Source organism: Pundamilia nyererei, unplaced genomic scaffold (genome assembly GCF_000239375.1).
Source record: "Pundamilia nyererei isolate P.nyererei 1_Seehausen unplaced genomic scaffold, PunNye1.0 scaffold00175, whole genome shotgun sequence".
Classification (NCBI taxonomy): domain Eukaryota; kingdom Metazoa; phylum Chordata; class Actinopteri; order Cichliformes; family Cichlidae; genus Pundamilia; species Pundamilia nyererei.
In genome coordinates this window covers 476,082-494,472 of record NW_005187576.1, presented here as the reverse complement: position 1 = coordinate 494,472, position 18,391 = coordinate 476,082, and the positions used below count along the sequence as shown (strand labels likewise).

At 41.0% G+C, this 18,391-nt stretch overlaps 1 protein-coding gene across 1 annotated transcript in view; it reads left to right on the top strand.

Annotated features, from left to right (window-relative positions):
• pdia5 (protein disulfide isomerase family A, member 5) overlaps positions 1-18,391 on the top strand; it is a 72,457-nt gene that overhangs the window by 50,365 nt on the left and 3,701 nt on the right. The window contains exons 11-15 of the mRNA XM_005746245.2: positions 3,372-3,442; positions 4,134-4,297; positions 4,742-4,872; positions 8,396-8,466; positions 18,128-18,262. Of these exons, the coding sequence (XP_005746302.1) occupies positions 3,372-3,442; positions 4,134-4,297; positions 4,742-4,872; positions 8,396-8,466; positions 18,128-18,262 (572 nt within the window). The remainder of the gene's footprint in view (positions 1-3,371; positions 3,443-4,133; positions 4,298-4,741; positions 4,873-8,395; positions 8,467-18,127; positions 18,263-18,391) is intronic.

The window sequence follows — 18,391 nt, the reverse complement described above, 5'->3', positions numbered from 1 at the left end:
GCCAGTGCTGCATTGTATATTGAAGAAAGAAATTCCTGAACTGTTATGACAAGGGCAATTTAACAGGTTTGGAAAAGCACCAAGTTTGTTTCATGCATCTGTGCACAACAGCACTGAGCACATTCACACAAGCGCTCATCCCTGATCAAACGGCATATTCATAAGATCTTAAGACAAAGTGTCTTGTACGCTGGGCGATAAATTACTGTTATATATATTTAAAAGTTGGTTGTTTTTTTTTTTTTTTATTGTGTTTAAATCTACAAATAAAATGTTTGCTAGTCACTCACTGCTCATGCAACATTAAATGTACCGCTTACATCAAACACGGTTTATTTACAGCAAGCTATACGCTGCAAATTGTGTCTTCTGCTTCTTGATGAAAAAAGGGTTTTTGGTAAAACTGAGATTTGTTGTGATTTATAACGAGGGGTTGATGATCTACTAAAAGTTTCCAGAAGCCTGATCACAGATTGGCTCTAATGACGTTTTTGTTTTAAAACTTGTAACTTTTATTGCATTTAACATATCAGCCATGCTACAGTGTTTTAGTCCAGGACGTTTTTGGAAGGTATTCCCTCATACTCGTTGCCAGATTTGGTCTCATCAGCCACAACATATTGCCAAAACATTATAACTAAGCTCACATAGCTTTGTGGTTCTGTTTTTCTCATGTGGGTAATCTTTTTTTTTTCTTTTTTTTTCCCCCCCATTGCCACGGCTTCCTTTTGTAATAGATTTTGCCATATTTTCTCCCATCTAATCGTCAGTCCAGGGAAAGATGTACCTTTATAGCCCTTATGCAACACTTGTTCCAAATCTCGAGCAGGAACGACGCACTTGTGTTCTTCCTCTCTGTATACAGCCATTTCATTTGGTGCACCTGCTCAACTGCCTGTCAGCCAATTACATGGCAGCATCTGTGTGTTTAGACATGCCGAAATGAAGTGGCTGAAGTTCAAACTGAGCATCAGAAAAGAAGAAAAGGGTGATTCAACCTCTTAAGCCCAAACGCCTAACCGATCTCCTGCCTTTTGCCCCTGTATCTGGGAGCGTTGGGGCTCAAGAGGTTAAGTGATTGTAAATGAGGCTGTTGGTGCCAGCTTGAAGCAGATGGGCTACAGCAGCAGAAGACCAGACCGAGGGCCACTCCTGTCAACAGGAAACTGTAGTTGCGGTTCACACAGGCTCACCAAAACAGAAACAAACAATTACCTGGTTTGATGGTCCTGGTTTCTGCTGCAACATGACCAAACGACATGAGTGCATGGATCCATTCTGCCTTGTAACAATAGTTTAGGCTGCTTGTCCAGTGTCAGGGTGTGAGGTTTATTTTCTTGGCAAACTTTATTCTCGTAGTACCAACTGAGCGTTCTTGTCACACCACAGTCTGAGTGCCTTTGCTGACCATGTCCATCCCATGACAACGCACCATGTGACAAACCCCATTTCAAACGTGTTGCTTGAACATAACGGTGAGCCTCCACAGTCACCAGATCTCTATCTAAACGAGCGGCTTTGGCATGTGTTGCAACTGGAGATTTGCATCATGGATGTGCAGCTGACAAATCTGCAGCAGCTGTGTGATGCTGTCATGTCAACATGGAGCAAAATCTCTGAGGAAAGTTTCAGTAGAGAAAGTTGTTTTAGTAGAGACAGATTATTTATGACTCTGTTAAAATATTTGTCTTGACTTAATTTGTTTTCATTTTTAAAAGACCCAATAAAAACCCATCAGTGTGGATGTAACCACAATTTTCTTACTTGGAGACAAACGCACTCAAACTATACCTTGTGCACAGATCCCTGAGAGTGGAACATGTAGTAAGCAATCAAATATGACTTAACTCTCCTTCCAAACACGATATACTCTTGCTGCCTCGCTTACAGTTTCACCCTCAGCATGCTAGCCGTGCACCCTCTGGCAAACCAGGGTGAAGCAGCAAGACACCAGAGAATTACACGGGTTGGTTGCTTGATTCGCCCAGACAGCTCTGAGCGCGTAATGCTCTGCAATCTCTGCAGAGCATTACGCGCTCAGAGCCAATCTTCTAGGGTTGAAGGTGTTTCTTGAGAAATGTAAGCGTATGCTTTGATTAGATTTAAGAGATGATTTCTTGTTCTTGTCTCATTCATGTGACTGTTTTAGTTGACTGGTTGAAGGAGCTGGGTTTTGTTAGCTGGCCATAGATTCATCAATAATGATTGGAATAAAGGTAAAGGGGTATGTTTACCACTGTGTTGCATCACCTGCTGTTTTAGCAACACTATAGGAATGAGAAAGCTTGGTCTGTGTGGAGACCAGCTGTTTTAGTTTTGAAAACAAAATGTTAAGCCATCGTCCCTACAGGATATCTTTTGTTTTCTTTTTTTTATTTTATTGCGCGGCACTTTTTCTGTACTGCATCTCGGATACAGTACTATTATGGATGGTGAGCTACTCTGACGGTTTGTCTTTAAATGGAGTGACACAGATGCTGATATGTAGTACTCTTTGCTTCCAGAAATGTTCCTGAGCCCATATCAGTTTAATTGTGCACTGCCTGAGGGCCCAAAGGTCTCAGTCAATACTTATTAAGCTTTCCAAATTCCTTCAATCTTTTATTTATTTATTTTGGTGATGTAGGCAATAAAATCTGCACACTTTGTGAAACATTGCTTTTGAATTGCTCCCGTCTTTACCTCTGAAGTACTCAGCCTCTCAAGGTTGCCATTTTTTTCAGTAGCCAGTCAAGTAAAAACAATGTTAACTAATTAATATTTTTAAAATTATTTTCAAATCCTTTCGTTCTGATTTGAGTTATGTTTAAATGGCACACTTAGATTGTCCTTTAACCTCCTAAGACCCGAACTCTTCCACGGCATGCATTTTTAATTTCTCTTTGATATTTGGGCTGATTGGGACCCGATGAATGTAAAAACAAAGAATCACCGGATTTTTATTTTTTTTTACCCGATTTTTGTTTCTAAGAAAAATGAGAGCCACATATGAGGATATTCATTTTAAATTTGGATAAAACAGAGGCAGTATAATGTCCTCGTAGGTGGATATCAGGCACTTGGAGAGCAAAATTGAGTATTTTGGTCTAGACAACGCAAAATGGGATGTCCACATATGTGGACGCCGGGTCCTAGGAGGTTAATGTTGTTCTCTGTGCCTTATCTTGATTATAATGAGCACATGTTCCTGTAAAATACAGATATTCTTATATCTAAATAGCCGCTTCTGAGGGATTATTTAAAACATATTCAGGGCTAGGTTGAACTGAAACACTAGCAGATGTTGTTATCTTGTTGATTTTTCTTTTTCTCCATTTGCTGTCTAATCCTTCCATCAGTCAGCCTCTAATGTGCATTTTTGAACTCTTTAGGGTGTGGCCACTGCAAGAAAATGAAGCCAGAGTACGATGAAGCTGCTGAAATACTCAACAAGGGTGCAGATGTAAGTCTCTCGACCTTTCTTTGTTTGTTTACAGCATGCATATCTACAGGCCTGTGTGCTTCATATCTCAGACTCTACTGAGCACACACCGTCATGTGTCATTAGCAGATCATAATAATCCCTCTTTTTTGGCTTTAAGGCTTTTGGCCGTTGCAGCTTGACATGCTGGTCAGCCTGTCCAACAGCCCAGCTTTTGATGTGTTTCTGATTAGTGGGCCGTGTTATTCACCTCTCCTCTCCCCCCATTCTGTCCTCAGTGGTAATCTAACACTCCCCAGCCAGGGGCAGGGCCTATAAAACTGTAGCCTGGTGACTGTAGCAATTATCTCACCCGTGAACGTCCCCCCGGCCCGGCGCTTGGACCTTGTCCTTGTGGCTTTCTGCCCAGCACTGGAGGTCAATGGGAAAAGCCTGCACATTATCTAATTCGAATGGACGGGAGCCACTGTCACCCTGAGCTCTTTAGACCCAGCGTATCATTATTTTTCCCCCCCTTGTTTTTCTGCTAATGTTACCGATGTTTCTAATGCAGTGCTTTGTTTTTTTTATACACAGATGGCGTAATCTTTTTCCCAATGTAGCTGGTGTCATCAGATAGGCTAGACTGAGTGACCGTTTATGCTCTAATTGAAGAGATTAGTCTATAGATCTTATTTTACCAGTGCCCTGTCTGCTTTTGTAACGTCTGCAGAGTCCGGGTGTTTTGGCAGCAGTGGATGCCACGGTGCATAAGGCTGTGTCGGATCGCTTCAAGATCTCTGGTTTCCCAACGGTTAAGTACTTCGAGAAAGGTGAAGAGAAGTACACGCTGCCACAGCTGCGAAACAAAGACAAGATCATCGAGTTCATGCACAAGTGAGTCTGACGCTTAACCGACAGCTTGATCGCTTCAAAAGTTGAGCAGTTAAGTGAAGCACTGATTGGCCGTAGCACCGGCTTTTCAAGACTTCCTCCCACTGTGAGAGAATAATCTTTGGAAAGGGTCAAAAAGTAATGGACTTGCAATGACATCAGTCCAGCTGTGGCATCTGCAGGCTCCATAAAGTCATAGTCTGCAATCACAGGTCAGCAGACATAATTTTATATCGGGCTGACACAAAGTGTGACTCAGTGTGAGTTCCATTATATCACCGGTAGTTACATAGTAAGCTTTTATTCATTTATTCCTTGGCTCACAAAATAAAGACAAAAAATCTTGGTAGAAACTGTATTTATGTTACCTTTTCTACAGTAAATCTGAGGCAATTTCCCCTTCCCTGGAGTGCACGTAATATTTTCACTTTATTTCTTCCCCCGCAGTCCACAGGCGCCTCCTCCACCGGAGCAGTCTTGGGAGGAGAAACCCTCCAGCGTCAGCCATCTTGGGTCGGAGGATTTCCGAGAGGCTCTGAAGAAGAAAAAGCACGCTCTGGTCATGTTCTACGCTCCCTGTAAGTGTCTTTAATATTAAAATCAACTCCTTTCAGCATCTGCGAACAAAATCAGAAGGAAGCTCTTACACAAACATCTGGAATGGCTCCTGAAAGCCTCATCTGTAACTGGCAGCTTTCGCAAGCTCTTGTATTTCATCTGCTCGGGCTGTTGTGATGAAAATATCAAACGTCTGTGAAGCTGTCGCAGCCGCGTGTGATCGCAGCTTCGTCCTCTTGAACTCTGTGCGATCGTAGCCTGGGCTTCAACCAGCGTGCATACGTAACTCTGAGCTTCTTGCCAAACCTCGTCATTGGGCAGTATATAAAAAAGCCACACCTAAGCCACAGGGAGACTGAGTCACATTACTAAAAGAAATATGAACAAATCACTTTTCCACCTTTTTATATTTTCAGCCCTGAGAAACAGACAAACAACAGATTAGTGACTGGACTTCCATGAAAGAAAAGGCAGAAACCTCTGTTTTCGACACGCTTCATATGTGTCCTCATGCAAAACACAGGAGGAATACAGATTAGGAAGGCTAATTATCAATACACACAGACTCACACATGCACCTCTGTCCCTGTTAGGGAGGTTTTTTTGGCCCTTTTTCTGCCCTTTGTTTCTGATGAGGGCTTCAAAGCATGCGACAGGGCACAGCAGTCAGGCTGCTTCCTCTTCTGGGCCCTTTGGTGCTTCCCTCTACAAAGAGATGCTCCAGATGTACATGAGGCCGCGTCAACCTGCCGCCCTCCCAACTCGTCCGCCCCATCTGCACCTTGCTCGCTGGTGTCTTATTAGTGAAGGAGCTTGTGCTAATGGAGCATTTGATGAGATGCAGCTGCTTTCTAAAACATCAAGGCTGGAAACGCTTCAGACAGAACAATCGATATAATTTTAGCAGAGGCTTGGGCTATTATCCTTTAGCCTCAAATCTGCATAATTGAACCCTAAACTAAAATTAAATGCTGGAACATCATCTTTGTCTCCTTTCGCATGTGTCCTGTGTTAAATTAAAGCATTTTCTGATTCACTGAATACCCATTTGTTGGCCCGCTGTATACTGTTGATCGGCCAGTTTGAGACATAACACTTTGGCGCGTTTAATGTTCTTTTTTTTTTTTTTCCTTCCGTACTTTCCACGATTCATCGAACTAAGGGGAGATATTCAAATCCAGGCTGTTACAGCGCATCCACGGGGCGGTTACTTTGCATTCATCAACCCTCGATTTCACTCAGATTCACTCTCTGCGATGGTAATTATGAGAAAGATGAGTATAAATGTGCAGGTACAGTCAAGAAATGAGAACTGCAGGAATCATTATCAACTCAAAGTCATTTTTTACCTATTTTTTGATGACCGAAGGTACAGTGCGTAAAATATAAAGGCTGAAAAATTCCTGTACTTGCCATGCAGAGCAAAACCCCGTTCCTTTCTTCAGTTTAACTGCTAATTTAAGGCAGTCTCTAAGCTGCACCAGGGAGCTGCCTGATCAGCCTCCTGTTTCCTTCTGTGAGGGAAAGACGCGGACAACGATTGTATTTTTGATACACCAGTTTCAAAATTGCGACAGGACATTTACAGGTTTAAAGGCCATTTAATGTTGCAGCTAAAAGGGTAATTCAGCAGGAAATGGGTTGTGAGCGGTGCTGAATGCTCTCTTAGGGAGACTGCTCTGAAAGGGTTGGCAAATGTGTACTTGCACAGTTGACATATAATCGAATTGGAGAGAGAGTTATGTGTGCGTGCGTGTGTGTGTGTGTGTGTTTGTGTCTATGATGCCTGTGGACATACGTAGTCAGATATGTCCACTTGCAGCCTGTGAAAGAAATCTTAATAGTGCAGCTTATAGTGATATTTTATTTTCTTCTTCCCACTTGTGATGTCAGTTTGCCAGATAGATTTCCTTCTGCATTATGACAATAATCAAACTGTATATAAAGGATGGACTTGGCTTCTAGCTCTGAAAAGTGAAGCCATTGTGAAAGTGGAAATTGACTGGACTGAAAAAAGCGGCCGGCGAGTCTGGTTCATTGAAAGCAAAAGACAAAAACAAAATGATAGCTCAAGACTTTTGCACATTATTGTACTGTATTTTTTCTAATCGTAAGCATGGGTACAAAAGAAGTCTGAGTTACAGAGAAGTCTGTAGAAAAATGAGCCTCGGGTTCATTTGATGAGTTCAAATAGTTTTGGGTGAGTTTAAAGTTCAAATTTAAGTCATTACTTTGAAATTGTATTTATTAAGAAAAATGTTTATTTTGTAAATTACACGCCTTAATAGAAGGGCTTTCCTAATGGCGCCTACGTCCATCTTTGAAATACAGTCTGTGACCTGAACACAAGTGACATCCATGGGGGAAAAAGGCCTTTGTTGCTTTTGTCTAAAAGAGCATCTTATCCCTGTCCAGCACCTTTGAAAAGAAATGGAACACCATCGGGCCTTGTTACCTAAAATCCTTCTCTGGCCTCTAGTTTTGTGGCCAAATTGGAGAAACATCCCCTGCAGCCATATTTGCAAATATTTGTAATGAAAAGCCTGAAACCAGAAAACTGTTGCAGCAAAAGATTCATGGCCTTGGGGGAAAGCATGTTCAAGCAGGTTCTCCCATCATTTTTCAGTGACTGAAAATCCATTTATTGAGTTAGATGACTCCGATGTTTAGCTAACCGTAACATCTCCTGATCATTCAGCCGGGTGTAGGGACTGTATCCGCAGTTGGCCGACAACTCATGTCCCAAACGTACCATCAGAATTTGCTCTGGAGAGTCGATTGGACAACTGCCACAGCCTTATGTAGACCTTCAAAAAGTAACAAATTCTTTAAAGCATATTGTTCATTATGCTTCAGGGTTTAATTAGCTTTTAACCCTAACTCGGCACATGAAAGTGTCTTGCTAGTCACCCACTGCCAAGCTGCTTTCTTCTTCATGGGCAATTTATTTGTCACCACAAGGGGTATCCTTGCCTTTTCTTATTTCCAAAAGGGGCAAAGGGTTGTTTTTAATTAACAGAAGAAGGACTGCATACTTGACATTATCAACAAAAGATTAAAGCAAATGAGCAGGTCTAAGAAAACGTCACATTTCAGCAGAAACTGAGAAGAAAAGTTGTCAGAACAGCAAACAGTCTCCCAGTACAAAAAGTCATCACTCTTTTATTAATGCACTGCAGCTAGAGTTGGAAAGGCTTCCTCCTCCTGGTCAGCTCTGTGGACAGTTAATCATCCTGCCTCCACCTACAGAAAATAAAAGAGCTGTCTATAAATGTGCTCTGTAGGTATTGGCATACTGTATATGGAGTGGTGTTGGAGTACAGAGTCGGGGAGGTAGCGTTTATGATGCCAATAAATAGATCTACAGTCTCTCATAATATAAAAGTGACCTTGTTAGTAACCGGCAGTATATACTTGCATGTGTTCTGTGTCGTGTTTCGGTATAATCCTCCGTTTAGGGCATGAAGCTCGGTTTTGCGGTGCAAATGTATGATGATAATAGATATAGTTGTGATAACAGCCCATCTGCTTGTTCTTTTCCAGGGTGTCCACACTGTAAAAACGCTGTCCCCCACTTCACCACCGCAGCAGAGCTCTTCAAAGAGGATCGCAAGGTTCGTGTTGCTTTTTCACATACTCACTTAGATATGTGATTACTGGCTCTGATGGCGGCGCAAAGATGCCTCTAACTGGAGCTGTGCTTACAGTAAACATCGCGGTTTTAGGTAATCGGCTCACAGTTAGAAGATCGGTATTGATTTGAATAAATATTGATCTGAAACCTTTCCGCGCAGTGTTCAGGCTAAAGTTAAAAAAGACAAATAAAACAAATTCTAGCTGCTTTTTTATCTTGTTTTGCTGTATCGTGTCTTTCACAACAAATAAAATAGTTATTTTAAAAGTAATGGAACAAAAGACGCAGATTTAGACCAACAAGGGACCTGATGTTGCAGAAACAAAATATTACAAATGACATAACGTATTTCCACCGTGGTCTTGACAGGCCGTAATCCTGTGTGTCTGCTTTATTACAGTCTTTCGTGACAGGCTGTAGTCATTACTAGATCTAATTTCTTCCAGGTTCTATTCAGTTACACTCAGGCTCAAAGCTTATCACTGTGAAATTATTAAGATCTTGTTTGTTTGCTTGTATTTTCCATCTTTAGGTTAGAAATGATTTCTTTCTTTCTTTCATTTATTGTGTTTGTGTTAAGCGTTCCCTGGACATACACAATATATCCACTCACCAGCCACTTCATTAGGTACGCCTGCTCAGCTGCTCATTAATGCAAATATTTAATCACCAAATGTAAAACAAGCGTCAGAGAGGAGAAAGAGGGTTATTTAGGTGACTCTGAATGTGGCATGGTTGTTGGTGTCAGATAAGCTGGTTGAACCTTGAAGCAGATGGGATATTTTCCTTGCAAACCTTTGGCCACATAGTACCAGATGCCACAGCCTGCCTGAGTGTTGTTGCTGATCATATCTATCTGTCTATGTGCACAGTGCACGCATTTTCTGAAATCTCAAATCATCTGAAATCAGTTACTTGAACATGATAATGAAACCTGATCCCACCTGGCTCTAGAGCGGTGTGCCTACTAAAGTGTCTGTTAAGTATTATCAGGAGGCGGGAATCTGTCACATTTTGGGAATTCTTTTCCAAAGTGGACCACATAAGTTGCACTTTAAAGATCTGAATATGTTTGAAATGTTCAGACATCATGATTCACATTAATTTATCCTCTGTAGTCTTCACAGATGCTTTTTTTGTATTTTCTTACAGCTTGAAAGGTGTTAGTTATAAAAACAAAAGAACGAGCATTTGCAGAGTAAATGCATTTGCATATTTGATGCAAAGTTATCAGAAAGTCTTTCGATTGTCGTTAACTTGAGAATTCACATCTTTAAAATGGTAAATGGCCTGTATTTGAATAGTGCTTTTACTAGTCTACCCTAAGGACCCCAAAGCGCTAAAAGTCCTCTCGCCCCATTCCTAATAATTGTTTTCATGTCTCACACAGGAATAACTGGTAATTGGCTTCCACCTATAGAAGGCTTTTGACCTTAGTTGGTTTTTACATAGTGTTTGACAAGCGCACTCACAACAGTAGCAGAGGAGCTGTAACTTAGGGTTCAGTGTCTCCACTCCACTCCAGTCCACTCCAGTTTGACCATTTAGATGAAGCACCACACTGTTGCATCAAATTTTCTGCAGGCTTGGGGTTTGGAGGTTAATGGAGGTTCATGTAGTGGCAACAGGACACACTCACGCTCATCCTCCATCATCCCCACTCCCTCTCGTTACTTACCCTCAGGGACTCATGTCCTGACACCCTCCCACTCTTGCTCATTTCTGTTAATACCCTCTGACTGCAGGGCTTATTTCCAAACCTCTTAAACCACAACTGTGTGACTCACTCTCTTGCTCTCTCTCCCTTTCAAACATGCAGGAATTTTGGACACGTGTCAGGCAGCGCTCGAAGCTAAAGTATCAGATTGAAGTGACAAAAAAAACCCCATCTAATTGCTGCCTTATCATTTGTGAAGTCTCATCAAAATGCTTAATGCTGAATAGCTGTTGTTCCAGTATTTCTCGGACCGTGTTGCTGTCTCAGTTGTTTGGAATTTTTCTAAATCAATGTCAGATGGTGTCCTCAGCAACTTAGCCATCTATTTTTCTGAGGCAATTCTTTGTAACATTTCTCAATAACATTAATCTTCAACAGATGAAAATGAAAATGCTTTAAACCTTTTTTTTTCCTTGGGAAATTTGGATATCAGCTGCAACTGTAACACATCATTTCATTTATTCATTTCTGCAGAAACGCACACTCGCTTCCTTCATTTCTAAATTATACAGTAGATCTGTGCATTTATAAATAACCATAATTTCAGTCAGATCGAATGGTCAATGCCCGACAAGCCAAAATAACAGAGCTGAATATTTAAAAAGAGGTTTGTGTGGTTTTAAAAGTTGATGGATTTAACCCTTAAAAATGTATATTTAAATTTAGCCATAAATCTGTTTAAATTAATCTTTTCTTGCACTTCCGCTGCTTTTAGTAATTGAGTTTATTTTTTTTGAAAAAAGGATCATGTATAATAACATAAATGTTACCATTTGATGCATTGTATCAGAGTTAGCTAGAAGCTCATTTACATCTGCAGTTGCTTGGCAGATTACATGCAGAAGGTTTTCTGCTTCTTTAGCCCAACTGCTTCGAGGTCTGCTGCTGTTTTCAGATCCCTCACTTTAAGACTCTTGCATTTACTTTTCAATTCCAGTAACTTTTTGTTTGCACCTTGTAAGATTTTATCTTGTAAGGTAACAATGATTCTTAAATTTTCCATCAAGAAACACACAACATTGATAACCTGACCACATACTACAATATTTACTTTATATTTTAAGCAAGACTTTCGCAACAGCCAGAAATGTACTATGAGACTCAGTATTTGGGACCACAACCTTAAAGCAGATCCTTCACGCTTTTTCTTATTTTCTGTCATATACACTCACCAGCCACCTCACTAGACTGACCTGTTAAACTGCTTGTTAATGTAAATCTCTAAAGACATGGAGACACAACAACCTGCTGAAGTTCAAATCAGAATCTCCACAGAAAGGTGATTTAAATAACTCTGAACATGACCCACCATGTGTGGCACCAACACAGTAACTCAAAAAACTTCTTGTTGAGACCAAGGCCAAAGTTTTTTGTAGGCTAGAGCAGCAGAAGACCACACAAAGTACCACTGTCTGCTAAAAACAGGAAACAAAGGCTACAATTCGGCAGTAGAAGACTGGATAAAAGTTGTTTGGTGTGATGAGTCTGTTTCTGCTGCACCATTCAGATGGTTTGAATTTGAAAGCATCAGTCCTCTCTGCCTTGCATCAACAGTTCAGGCTGCTGCTGGTGGTGCAACGATGTAACAGTGTGGTGGATAGCTTCTTGTCCATTTGGGGACCCTGAATATGAATTTACCACTGTCTCTGACCATGTCCATCCCCTATGACCACAGTGAAACCATCTCCTGATTGCTGCTTCCAGCAGGACAATGCTCCATGTTATAAAGCTCAAGTCATCTCAAACTGGTTTTGCGAACTGACATTGAGTTCGTTGGCCTCCACAGTCACCAGATCCAATCTTCCAATAGAGCACCTTTGGAATGTGCTGGAATGTTGTTGATTCCAGAGGGCGGAGAAGAATAGCCAGACTTCATCAAGCTGAGGTGAAGACAATAGAAATTCGAATAACTAGTCATTACAATCAAGTTATGCACAAGATACGCTGGTTCTAACCTTGTTAAAGTTCAAAGTTGATGGCCTACAACACCAAGTTCCACTCCTGTTAGCTAAGATCAGGAAACTGAGGCTAAAGATTGCACAGGCTCACTAAAATTTGACAACAGAAGATTGGAAAAATAGAGGGAGGAAAAAAAGGCATCATGTCAAAGCTCAGAGCATTTCAAACTGGTTTCTTGACCATGACAATGAATTCACTGTCCTGAAATGGCTTCCACAGTCACCAGATCCCAATCCAATCGAGCACTTGTGTAATGTGGTGGAGCGAGACAGTATGTGCTTCTTGGGTCTCATTGGCAGAGATGGACTTAATTCTGTCATCTCTGGGAGCTGAGCAGGCCACACCAACCTGCAGTTCAGACTTTCTTGGGGCATCATTTAGAACAAAGAGGGTGGCCTTAAAAGAAGAGAGACTGAAGTGTCATTATTGAGACAGTTGGAGCTGCGCTCAGGTCCATTGGAAGACTGATTTAGCAAAGCAGGATATGAACATAACAAATCCACTTTAAGTTGCTTTAAACCATACCTTGAGTTTTGAGGTTATGATGAAAGTAGCACAAGCTGCATAATCAGGGGACCTGCATTCGTGTGGAAGTCGCACAGATGCACAGTTTTAAGATGTATTTCCCTCTTGTCGTTCCCCCAGTGGCCAGAGGAGATTTGAAGTTTTGTTTGAACAGGACTAAATCTGCATAGTGGGTACTTGTGTTTACTTGGCAGTTCTCTCTGTTTATCAAGACAAGCCCCAGTGTATTATGCCAGACCGGTGTTGATCACAGTCTATTAACTGCCCTTGCCTCATTTACCAAAGACTAACACGGGCTTAGCTGCAAGCTTTGAAGACACAAACAATTAAAACTCCACATTCTGCTGTATATCAGCATGGGAGCCGTGTACAGGGTTTGTTCCATGCTGTTCTGTCTTTTCTCCAAATTCCAATCAATACCAGCGTTAAAGGTGCACATGGGCTGGAACAGCACTGCGATGAGAACACAGTTTCATTAGGGAATTTAAGGATTTGCTTAATATAACCTACCCTGTGGCTGCTACTGTACTGGTAAAATCATAGAGAAGCACACTGGTTCGTCTTGACCACAGCGCTGCAGAAATCAAGATTTCCCCGTGGAGCTTTTGACCTCTGCTGGCGCTTTGCAGTTGTTTTTGTATGCATGGCTCCCTGTTAGGGGTTCTGCGCACATCAATGAGGAGCTGTATATGCTCCAATCTACACAAACTACCAATGATGTCAACCTCTTTCAGTCACCAACAGGTGGTGGTAATGTGTGGAGATGTGATGCAATGCTCGAGCAACAACGGGGAATGAGTTTGTCTTTTGTGTTTTTCTGTATTTATCTGCAGGAAAAAGTATCAATAACTCGAAATTTCTTATTATCCGGAAGGATATGGCGCAGGAGAATGCACACTCAAAACCAGATCGCAAGAAATTGGCGCTTTCGAGAGTACATTTGCTGATATGTGATTGATTTAGCTAATAACACAAGGATTTCATCATTTGTGAAGTCACGCTGAAAATAATCAGCAATTTGTGCATTCATGACTGGATGTAATACCGGTAGCTTAGCTGTAGCATTTGTAGCTGAGGGCTTCAGCTTCCGGGTAACAAGGAAATGACGTCATTCCCGTAGATTACTGATTGGCAGCGCTAACTTGAAATTTCGAGTTAATAAGTCGAAATTGGCTTCTATAGAGATACCTTTAACCAATTAAGTCAGCTTATGTAGGGGAGAGCAATGTGTCAGGATTTATGTGATGGTTTGCAAATTCCAAGCACATTTTAATGACCACTGAATCACTGTGATTTGTACTTTCCACAATATTTAGTTAACCCAACACACCTTTCAGCTTTTCATGTATTTTGAACGTTCATATGTCAATGAACAATATTCTTCACTCTCATTGGTAGTCCCTTCAGTCACTCCTCATTGAAGTCATACAGTCTGTGGTCTGTAGCTGCCACGTCACTGCAAATCACCTCCAGTGTGTGCACAGCTGTAGTAACTTGTATATTAGTTCTTTGTAAAATTTGTTTTTTATTACCATAAGGCAGAGAAGACCTTTTATAGGTGTTTATGTTTTTATATTTTATATTAATCATACGGAGTTTACGTGTAATAAAATGTACAATGTAAATAAAAGTGCTATTGCCAGTCCCCATTACTCAGTTGATGCTTGTGTTGCAGCTACAATAAATCAAAGACGTGGTGTGTTACAGTAACCCCTTCAGTGCTGTGTCACTCTTTAATATGAGCTAATGTATTCCTTGAGGTGGTTTCAGTCCAGCGTATGCAGATCCATGTTAGATATTACAAGCACAGGTACTTTGTTGTTAGAACAGAGGTAGCTCTGAGTGTAGCTGTACCTCTTTGTTCCTTGGTTTGACGCTGGTAGAGATACTAGGCCAAATGGTAATATGCTGCCCCCTAAAATTTCACTATCCAGTCAATAATATGATGTGGGGTCCTCTGTCACTTGAAGATGAATCAATAACGGAATTGGCTGAGGACCTTTTGAAGAACAACAGCTCTACGACTTCATTTTCTCCTGTCAATTCACGGCAACTCTGATTGATTGCACAGGGATGAGCATTTGGAGGGAGCCTGTAGTTACATTATACCCCTCATTGCAGCTACAGTGCCATCTCTAATGCTGCTGCTGCTTAAAGCACACTCTATGTATCTCAAATTGCCCTAACTTAAAGGTGGTTAAAGATTTCACAATTAAAAAAAGAAAAACACGTAGTGCTCAAGATCTTGTGGTAAATTGCCCAGGTATACAAAGAAGAGGGTAATTTTTGGTGTTTTCACCTTAATTTCTGTTGACTATTGTGCCTTTCCAAAGGTGATGCACCTCACTCTTGCTGAATATGCACAGCTTGCAAGTCCATGAAATACTCTTGTTGTGGGAGCACAGTGAAGAACAGCTTAATACACTTGATTAACAGACCAGAGAAGAATATCCCTTTATAGGCTCTCTCTTGTCTCATATGCGCTCCATTTGCTCCCTATCTTCGCTTTTTTGTTTGCCCGTGTCTATTCTGGTGATGCAGATGAAGTCGACATTCTGCTGCATTGTACCCATTTTAGCGATTTGTTGGCAATTATGCAGATTTTCTGTCACTTGAGTATTTATATTTGCATACAAAACAAGGTGCATGTGTCTTGTAATTAGGACAAGAAAGTTTTCGAGTCGTTTGCGGTGCGGCGTAAGTGTCAAATATTTCTCCTTCCGCAGCATGTCTGTCATTTCCACGTTTGGCTCGGGCAGACAGACAGCGAGCGATTATTTGATGGTGACAAGTTCAATGTGGAGCACTCAGCACCCTGAGAGAGGGTGACATTTCTGCTGTCCAAAAGGACATGCTAAGTGAGCCATGTATCAGTGAGGCAGCATTTACGCCTCATTGGGACAGCTTGTCACTAATCGATGCAACAGCCACGCAACATAAATCTCGCTTGTTGTTTTTATGCTCGCTGATTGTTGTTGGGGGGCTTTTTTAAATTTATTTTTTTGCACCACCCACATAAACAGACCAATGCGTAAGTCACTTTTATGCCTCCATCCCGGTGACAGCTGTAGCCTAAGGCATTATGTTTTCTCAATGCCGCCCCCCCCCCCAATCCAGCCAGCCAGCCAGCCAGCCAGCCAGCCATCACCATGAATGTGATACATTATTGTGCTTAAAGGTCAGGACCCTCATGGCCCTTCCCTTCTTGTGAATATGATGATCTTGTCAATGTCAACTCAAGGATGAGCTGAAAAAAAAGAAAGATCACAAAAGCTATTGCCATGCTAATTAGCTTAGCATGCTAATGCTAAGCATTTTCACAGATAATGGCACGACTCTTTTGGGGCCCACTTATTAAATTCCTTCACACTCTTTATTACATATTTTACATTATGCCATGCCTTTGCCAAACGTATCTGTAGTTATAGCTTGAAACCATCATTTAGTGGTCATAATTTAAGAAATGGGGACCGTGTTGAGTCTTGTGCATGTCCCAAGCACCTCAAAATATAATGTTGTGTAAAAGTCTTAATCCGTCCCTCATTTCTTTGTGTTTTGCTTCCAAGCAGCCAGACCGTCTTGATATTTTTAAAGTAGTCTTGAGCAGTAGGTCTTTCAAAGTTTTTATTTAGACATTGGCTGCTTTTTCACTTATTTTCAGACGAGTTCTTGAACTTGACCATTTTCAGAGGATTGTTTTTCTTAAATCTGACCTATGAATCAATGAAACACAAAAATGAACCTAACCAGTGTTTGTCTACATTACACTGTATACAATGTTTTACATACATTGTATCTTTTGGCACTCTGTTACTATGAGCCTGTGGTAATTTTGTTTCTATTTCATTAGCTGAAACTAAGAAGAATGCCAAAGATAACACAGTTTGATAGACATAAAATAGTATTTTCAACAAGGGGAATCTCAAAAGGCTATCAGGTAAAAATCTGGTGTATTTCAGCATGTTGTGCAGTGTGTCCTTAAGAAAACTGACAAAGCCGTCATGAAGTGAAGTGGTTGGCTGGGGCCTTTCTGTGTGAAGTTTACATGCATGTTTACATACATTTCTCCAGGTAAACTTTCCTCCCAGTCCAAAGACATATTGGTATTTCTTTCTGTTAGCCCTACGATAGATGGGTGATCTGTCGCCCTTTGACAGCTGGGGTAGGTTCCAGCTCACCCACACCCCTGAGTAAGATGTGTGGATAGCTGGATGGCTGGCAGGGGGGGAAATCCAGCAAAGACCTGACACAGGACTTGAGAAATGCATCCACTGCTCACTTGAACCCTTGTCAGAAATGGTCTCAGTGGAAGTTTAGCTCTCAAGAAGCCATTTATAAGAAAGGGAAATGGGGAGAAAAGGTTGAGGCGTGGCAAATTACACGAGAACTGGACTGAAAATCAGAAGTAACACATCTTATGGAGTGATAAATCAAATTTGAAATTATTGGTTCAAATTATTATCAATATGCAGGTCAACAGGCTGTGTTGAAGAATAAAGGGGAGCATATCAAATACTGACCGTCAAGCTCATTAGAACTGTACAGAATCAGTTTTTCTTCAATCTGTTTATGTTTACACACGTCTCAAGAAATTGCTTCACCTGTTTCCTTATTTTCCTAGCAAATACAAAGAAATGAGAGTTGGCACAGTAGTGCTGTAGCTGTGTCCTCATTTGCATTCCTGTAATATTCTTCACCTTTTTAATAGTAGCAATGTACAGACTTGTGATAAAGTTTGTTTCATCTGAAAATATACCGAGTTCTTAAGATCCACTGAAACAAAAGCTAACTGGCCATAAAATGGAAATGCATCGTGCGAATTCAAATAATTGTCATAGTGATAATAAAATAACAATAAATGGGAAGAATGCACCAGGAATAATAGAAGTAACACATAAACTACCTTGACTGTTTAATGAATGTCTGCGTTAAACCTATTAACTATTAAAGATAATGACTGCAGTTTTTGAAATTCATACTACAGTAAAGTTTCCTCGAATGTAGCTCAAAAGGAGATTTTCTGAGAAGTTTATGTATTCTTATGTACTAATTATGTCTCGGTAGGAAGTTTATTTAACAAGCTTATTACACAGCAGCCGTTTGACAGAAAATAGAAAGAAGAATCAGGTGTTACAAATCAAATTAATGAAGCCTCCGTTGTATATAAGCACGGAGCCTCGGTTAATGTGATTGGTCACGTCTGTGTTTCCTTGCTATTTTATGTCAGAGTGGGTGCTGTGAAATGGGTCTGTTAGTTGGAGAAAACTTTTTACGACAAAAAAATAATATTTTCAGATTATTTACACACTCATCTAATTAAGGCACAGTCCCAAGCGCCTCATCTGAATACGGCAGGGTGCCAAGCGCGTTTAAAATCTTGTGAATTTAAAGCATGTTTTATCATGCGCACTGAAAGTGAATGCGCAATTGCCTGTTTCAGATCGTGTACGCAGCTGTGGACTGCACTAAAGGACAGAACCACGAGCTTTGCAAGCAGGAAGGGGTGGAGGGCTACCCAACATTCAACTACTACAACTATGGCAAGTTTGTGGAGAAGTACAATGGAGATCGAGGGGTAAGTGATTGGAGGCGGTTTATGATGTTGCAGGGAATGAACGTTCAGTGATGATCTGCATAGGGGGGGAAAAAGTACCCAATTATCAGAGAAACCAATAACCGCCAACAATTGTGTGGATTACAGTTG